Source organism: Nicotiana sylvestris, chromosome 7 (assembly GCF_000393655.2).
Source record: "Nicotiana sylvestris chromosome 7, ASM39365v2, whole genome shotgun sequence".
NCBI classification, from domain to species: Eukaryota; Viridiplantae; Streptophyta; class Magnoliopsida; order Solanales; family Solanaceae; genus Nicotiana; species Nicotiana sylvestris.
In genome coordinates this window covers 7,591,893-7,599,899 of record NC_091063.1, presented here as the reverse complement: position 1 = coordinate 7,599,899, position 8,007 = coordinate 7,591,893, and the positions used below count along the sequence as shown (strand labels likewise).

The following is an 8,007-nucleotide window of genomic DNA, read 5'->3' as shown; positions in this document are numbered from 1 at the left end:
ACTTTTTATTAATCACCAGTAAATTTTACAAATTACCGTAGCTAGCTAACATAGCTAAGCTATCATATTTACATGATGCTCTACTCTTCCTACATTTTTAAAATCTATATCTTTGAACTATATCAACTAATCTAGGAGGAGCTCGTACATAGCAAACACAAGCTACCTCTTTAGTTATCATCTCCCATCTTATACTTATTTTCTCAAAAATTCTTTTGTTCCTCTCTATCCATATACTATGTACTACTTCAGAATATATCTCTTGAATAGTTGAGCTTCCTTTGTTTTGCCTTTAGCTCTCTTGATCAACTCATACACATGTTGTTCCCAGGTAGCTGCTATTATATTTTGGTTCTGTGTCCAGTGCATCAGCTTTTGCATTACTGTTTTTGTATAGTCACACTCCACAAAGAGATGATCTCTTGTTTCCTCTTCTCTCTGACATAAGCTGCATTTGCTTTCTACCTGTATTCCCCATTTGTTCAGTCTGTCAACAGTAAGTAGCATATTCTGCATTTGCAACCACACTTTGAACTTAGCTTTTGGCCTTGCAGCATTACCAAATATCAAACACTTCCATGTCATTCTTGTTTGATCACCTAGTAGCTGAAGATATATATGTTTAATGTCTCTTTTTTCCCTGCAAATATGTACATTATTTTGTTCTAATAGATGTTTGGCTTCTATTATTTTCCTCACCATCCAACTTGCTTGTTGTGGAACTTTTACTTGCTCCATCTGTTTACCTTTTATATAGTATGCATGAATCCACCTTATCCGCATTCTATCCTTTTTCTTTGCTAAATTCCAATATAGTTTGATTATAGCTGCCTTGTTTCAGATTCTCATGTTAATGAAGTTCCATCCTCCATTGCTCTTAGGACAATAAACTCTTTCCCAACTGATTAATGCTTTCTTAGTAATGACATTGTTTCCTGTCCAAAGATAACTTCTACAAAAACTCTCCACTGCTTTCATCACATGGTAGTATGAACACTTGGGCCCAATAGGAATGGACTCCAAACAAAACATTGCTTATCAGTTGACTTCTTCCTGCATATGACAATTTTTTGGTTGTCCATGAAGTGATTCTTGTTACAATCTTGTCAATGACGGGCTGCCATTGTATCATTGTTAGCTTCCTTGTTGACAGTGGAACTCCCAGATATTTGAAAGGTAACATTCCTCTTGTAAATCCTAATGTTTGCAGCATCTGCTCTTGGACTTGTTGCCCCACCCCCTCCAAAATAAATGGAGTTTTTCCCTATGTTTGCTTGCAATCTTGAAGCATCTGAGAGTTGGTTAAACTTTGAAGAACCTCAGTTACTGATTCAACATCTCCTCTAGAAAATATTAAAAGATCATCTGCAAAACATAAATGAGTTAGTTTTAATTAACACATCTGGGATGGTAATGATACTGCTTCCTCTCTGCCATTTCCTTTAAGATTCGACTTAGGTACTCCATTGCAATTGCAAATAGAAATGGCGATATAGGATCCCCTTGTCTAAGTCCCTTCTCAGCATTGAAAGGATCAGTTGGTCTCCATTCACCATGATAGTATAGTTCACTGTTTTAACATATTCCATCACCCAAGCTATAAATCTTTCTAGGAATCCTATCAACCTCGTATTCTGTTCCAAATAGCTCCATTCTACAGAATCATAAGCCTTCTGTATGTCTATTTTTATCATGTACCTTGGTCATATATGTTTCCTTGTGTATCCCTTTATTAGTGCATGAGCCAAAATAATATTATCTTCTATTTTCCTACTTGGGACAAAATCAGCTTGTGCTTCACATATAATCCCCCCAATTACCTTCTGCATTCTTGCAACCAAGATCTTTGAAATCAATTTGTATATCACTGTGCAGCATTCTATTGATCTATACTCTTTGATTGTTGTTAGATTATACCTTGGGTATTAGGGTGATGGTTGTACAGTTAATGGCTCTATATAATCTTCCTGTTGAGAAGAAGTCTTGTATTGCTGTAGTCACTTCACTGCCAATAATGTGCCATGCTCTTTTGAAAAACACAACACTATATCCATCTATCCTTGGAGCCTTATCATCTCCTATTCCTTTTAACCCCTCAAATACTTCATATTTAGTAACTTCTTTACATAATGTCAGCCTTTGTTCTTGAGTCAGCATTGGCCCTTTGTTCATTACTGTTCTATTTATTGTTGTAAGTCTTTTTGCTGTTGTGCCCATTAGACTCTTATAGAATCTAATTATCTTCTCTTTAACCTTAGCTGGTTTATTGATTTTCTTTCCATCCATAGTTGTCAGTTCCTTTATTTGATTTCCGTGCTTCCTTTCTTTCATTACTGCTGCGAAATACTTAATGTTTGCATCTCCCAGCTGTATCCATTTAGCCCTTGCCTTCTGCTTCATAATACTCTCTTCAATCATTGACCATTTTTCCAGTTTTTGTAATGCATTTCTCTCGTCTTGCATAGTATCAGTATAATTATGTTGCATCTGACTCTGCACTCTTCTGATTTCATTCCTTGCTTCTTCCATTTTTTGTTCAACATTTTTGTATTCCTTATTGTTCAATATCTTCAGTCTGATTCTTAGTGCTTTCAGTTTTCTCCATATTCCCCTCATGAGCCAAGGGTCTTTATGTTGTTTCCAAGTTTCTTCTACTATTTGATCAAATTTGTGTGATCTGCCCAAACATTGAAGAACCTAAATGGACACTTAGTATTATTCTGCTCCTCTCCCATGGTCAGCAACATTGGTGCATGATCTGATATCCCTGGCAGTTCATATTTCACTACTATATTACCCCATTTCATCATCCATTCATAGTTCCCAAATGCCCTATCAATTCTGCTTTGAATTCTATCTTCCACTCTTTGTTTATTGGTCCATGTATAGTAATCCCCTTTCCATATCACTTCATTTAGGTTAGTTATCTGAATGCAATCAACAAAATCTTGGACATCAGCTTGCTGAACTTGATTACCTTGATCTCTGTCTGCTGAACTCAGTATTGCATTAAAATCCCCTATCACTAGCCAAGGTTTGGTAATACCTTGGACTACTGTCTTCAGATCCTCCCATAACCCTCTCCTTTGTTCAATTGTATTGAAACCATATATGAAAGTCACCAAGCAGTCTATTTGATATGCACTTCCTGTAATTTCACAGTGCATCATCTGAGCAGTCTCCCTCAGCTTGACTACTTGATAGTTATTTATGTCCCATAGTACCCATATCCTCCCATTTCTAGCAGATGAATAATTATACAAACTATTCCATCCCATGGATATATTTCTAGTAATAATTCCAGCTTTATTTTCTTTGACCCTTGTTTCAACAATAGCAGCTATTCCTATTTTTTTTGTTTTCAGGATTTTCTTCAATTCTTTCTGCTTATACCTTTTATTCCATCCCTTTATATTCCACACTAACCAATTCATAATGATCTCTTTGCCTTACCTCCTATATCAGGAGGTACGGTGTGAGCACCATTCCCCTCTCTACTTAGTATTTGAAACCCATTCTTTAGTGGAACTGACCCAAGCACTAGGAAATTGATATCATTAAACTCTTGGCTTGTCTTCTCCACCTCTTGATTTTTATTCATAAATTTATGTGTTTGATCTTCTTGCAATACTGGCATATTCATCTTGATCACCCCTGAACTTTGCCCTGCTTCCATTACCCTTGTAGTCTCCTGTTGTTGCATGCTTAGTTCTTGTTCTGGCATATGTTCTTGTTCTGCTTGTTGTGTCTTTCCTTTATCTTTAGTCACCCATTGCTGTGTCATCTTCTTAGGCTTTCTCTTTTCATTCATAGTTTCACCATACTGTTTCTGTCCTCACCCTTCTTGCTTGCAATTATGCCCAATGACCTGCCATGTTTCATAGAATTTAGGTTTCCAATCATAGTTAATTGGCTGCAAAAAGGTCCTCCCATTTGAATCTTCAACCATTACTTCATCCTTCAGAGGTTTTGTCACATCCACCTCTATTAGCATCCTAGCATAGGATACTCTCAATTGCTTAGCAGTACATTCATCAGCATACATAGGCATGCCAATTGAACTTGCTATTCTACTTAGTGAGTTCACACCCCAGCAATTCAGTGGAAGTTTTGGAAATCTAATACATAAAGGAATTTCAGTGAGGAATTCCTTCTTAAAGTCAAAATCAGTTGTCCATTGCTTAAGAATAATAGACCTATTATTGATTGTGTATGGTCCAGCTAACAAAATTTCTTGCATATCCTCCATCGTCTTAAACTTGATAATGTAATACCATCCTGATGCATATATAGATCTGGATCTGGAATTGTGTTTCAATTAATTTCTATATACCTTTTCATTACATTGTATCTTGATAAATCTCCCAGTACATACACAATTAGAGCCCCTTTCCATTTTTTCGTTTCTCTATCAGCCTCTTCCTTATCTAATTGAACAATAACTTGGCCATCCACCACTTGTGGTGGAATATAGGTTAGTTTCATACCATTTTCTATTGCTCTATTCTTCGCAATAAGCTCGTTCATGCTGATTTCTCCTCCACCTTTGGCCATTCTTTCGTCTCTTCAGCTAGTGTTACTGTTCCATTGGCTTGCGGCTGTGTGTTGATCTCAATCACTTTAGTTGCTTTCCCACCTATATCTTGTTCCTTCAAAGCTGCATCTGGGCTCGATTGGGACTCGTGGTTACTTGCTGGAGCTTCTACTTGTGACTTAGTTGCAGATCCATTGTTTGCATGTGCTATTCTCATCACTGTGAGCACGTGATTTTTGCCTTAACGAAAACTACTCCAAAATAAATCAAAAAATAAAATAAAATAAATTTCTTTTACTGTGTAATTTTTGAATTTGCGTGGTGTTAAATATTTGTGTTATGTCCGTAAATGTTTACTTTGTCATAATAAAATGAAAAATAAAATAAAATACATGTTGCATGCATATAGGATTTAATTATGCATTTAAAAGATAATTTAAATAAATTCACAAAAATATGCAATAGTTCTATTTTAAATATTCCACTGTGTGATTGATGTTTTGTCTATATGTTAAATAATTGTTATAGAGTAATTAATATATTTTTGTGAAGTTAAAATTGTTTTATAATTAAAATTAGAAATTTAAATTAGAAAAAATGAATATATATATATATATACAAAATCGGACCTGGATTAAAATCCAGGCCCAAATCGAGTTAACCCCTCCCTACAGCCCAATCCAAACAACCCAGGTCCGGTCCAGTCCAAAAGAGTCAAAACGACAGCGTTTGGTCGTGGTTCATCATGGACCGTTCGATCAAATCCAATCAACGGATGAGATCTCATCACCCTAACCCACAATACTTACCCGATCCAACACCCGGTTCAACCCGTTCCCCCAAACTTAAGCCAAACGACGTCGTTTGGTTCAGTGAATAAATCCTGACCACTCATCCTATTAGATCTGACGGTCAGCATCAACCCACCCCGTCCCTATATAAGCCCATAATCCTTACCCCGGCCCCCTAACTAAACCCCCCCTCTCCACTGTTCATCATCACCTTCCTCAGACCTCCCCTAACCCTAGCCTCCCTTATTCCCCACCGCCTGAAACCCGGCGACATCAACGCCGCCGGTCACCACCTTAATACCCCAGAACCACCCGAACACCCTCTATCCGAATATGTTAGCCGCTTGGCTCGAATCTTCCTGAAGATTCGAGCCAAACTTAGATCTAAACCAAACAGCCCCTAGTTAACACCATAAAACCCCCTAGCATGCCTCATTATGGATCTGGTGTTTGTTTGGCTCGAATCACTTCAGAGCTTCTCGAATCTTCTTTTAAAGATTCGATCCAAACAAAAACTTACCCAGATCTGTTCCAAAGTGACACCAAATAACCCCTAGGCTTCCCTCACCCTTGTGTCGTATTTGGTTTCCCTCGAATCTAACCAGAAATGATTAGGTCTCAAATCGAACCTTCAGGAACCCTAGAAATACCAAACTTCTGGATTTTTGTCCAAATTGATTAAAAGATTGAGGTTTAATCGACCTTAGTCGAAGTATTTTCTGTGGAAAATACTTCGACTAAGGTCTGTTTGATTTCAAACAAAGTCCGAATCCAAGTTGAGTCCAAGTCGGAATATATTTGAAGGGTCAGAGGTATTATTTTTTTTTATTTTTTCTTATGTGTATTCTACGTGTATTATATGTTTGTTTCATTAGTCTGTTTAATTTTTCATAATTTTCTAGTCAATTCTGTGATTCTGCCTTATACCCGTCTATTTGATCCAAATTATACCATTGTTTCTGCCAGTATGATTATTTACAATGTGTGTAATCGACTCGATTAAGTTCGTCGATTAGTTATATTATGAATTCTCGTTTATGATAATACTGATTGAAAACAATCTGTTTCTATAGACTGTTTGTTGACAAATGTTGTAGATAATCAGTTTAATTAATACTCGTTTGTAAATCAATAGGTCTGTCAGAATAAATGTTGTATGTATATTGTTTCCTGAACATTAAGTTTCAGGGCATTGTCAGTATATTGACAATGCTCCTGTTTGTTTGATTTTAGTTCAAAAGTTGAAGTTCAGTTTGAATTATTGTACTGAATTCTGTGTGATGTTGTTGTGATGTTAGGTTTAAACTCAATTTCACAAGTATTGATTAGATACCATTGTGTTAGAAAAGGTCCATTCTCAGTTAATATTCAGTCCAGAACTTAAGAGAATTGGTTAGCTATTTTAATTCAGGTTGATAGTTAGGTTTGAACAGATTTTTAATCTGTTTTGTATCAGATTCTGAATTTTAGTTTAAAAAAACTGTAATTACAGTAGGATTTTCAAGGGTATTTCTGGGATAGAAACAGTAGGGTAATGTGATAATAGTAGTGGGCTGAAAGTAGAAAGTTAATGGCTATTATTTAGTGTGATAATGGGAAACAAAGGGTAATGGGCTGCTGAAAATCAGGAAAAAGATCACTTAATGGGACTTAAAGTAGTAAAAGCGGATTTTTAATGCGATTTCCTGATTTTAAAAGAAGAAAGGGGTCCGGGTAGCACTTAAAAAAGGGGGGGACAGACCTGTATAAGATAGAGGAGATTGGGACTGATTTGGGGAGGAGTTTTTCAGAGAGATTTTGAAAAAGAGATAAGTTTTCAGAGAGAGCTGGAGAGACATTTTTGAAAGAGAAAAAATCTGATAGAGGCAGATTTTAAAACAGAAAGATTTTAAGAAGAAAAATCTGATTTTGAAAGGAGAAGAAATCTGATTTAGGAGCTCTTTTAGAAACATAAATAGAAAAGAAAGTATTCGCACACACACACACATACATAGTGAAGCTGAAACAGAAAAAATAGAAAAGAAAAAGAAAAAATCCGAAACTTTGTTGTTCTTTTTGGAATCTGTCCGGGTCTGTGTACTGATACTATTTGGTTTTAAAATCTGAAGTTCTTTAAGAAGCTTTACTCTTGTGAATCTGGGTTTCTCGGGTCTTGTTATTGCTCAAATCTGTGGAAATACTGATATTCTGCCAGTATTTTGTTACTGCTGCTACTGCTGAAATTTACTTCTTCTACCTTCATTTCCAGGTACTTATCTTTTGAATTTTATGTTGAAAAGAGATTCAACATGACAAATCCATGAAGCCTGAATTGCAATTCTGTTTCCAATTGTCCAAGTTCATTAGTTTAAATTTCATTTTTTTGTTTCATGTTAGTTAACTAGTAGTGAATTCAATTTGATAGCTATGAGTTAATTGTCTTATTTTGAAATTCATATAAAGCTTTGTAATAATGTTAGCCATTCCGAAATCTCATTGGTATAGGTATATGTGAATTGTCAAAACAGAGAGTAAGGCATAAAAATGGGCCATTGATTACATCCCATAATACCATTAGCTAAATGTAAAGTAGAATGAAAATATTAAGAAGTTACATTAGTAGTATATCTTGTAACAAATATGATTTTGTTTAGATTAGTATAAGTTATTATATGGTATGATGACAGGTATAATCATATGAGT

At 35.7% G+C, this 8,007-nt stretch overlaps 2 protein-coding genes across 2 annotated transcripts; both read right to left on the bottom strand.

The window, feature by feature from the left end:
* Nucleotides 1-243: 243 nt before the first annotated feature.
* LOC104216262 (uncharacterized) lies at nucleotides 244-585 on the bottom strand. Its single transcript, XM_009766280.1, has one exon. It carries the CDS (start codon nucleotides 583-585, stop codon nucleotides 244-246), a length of 342 nt encoding a protein of 113 aa, XP_009764582.1.
* Nucleotides 586-3,835: 3,250 nt separating this feature from the next.
* Nucleotides 3,836-4,249, bottom strand: LOC138872713 (uncharacterized). Its single transcript, XM_070151125.1, has one exon. The coding sequence runs from the start codon at nucleotides 4,247-4,249 to the stop codon at nucleotides 3,836-3,838; it is 414 nt and encodes a 137-aa protein (XP_070007226.1).
* Nucleotides 4,250-8,007: the final 3,758 nt, after the last annotated feature.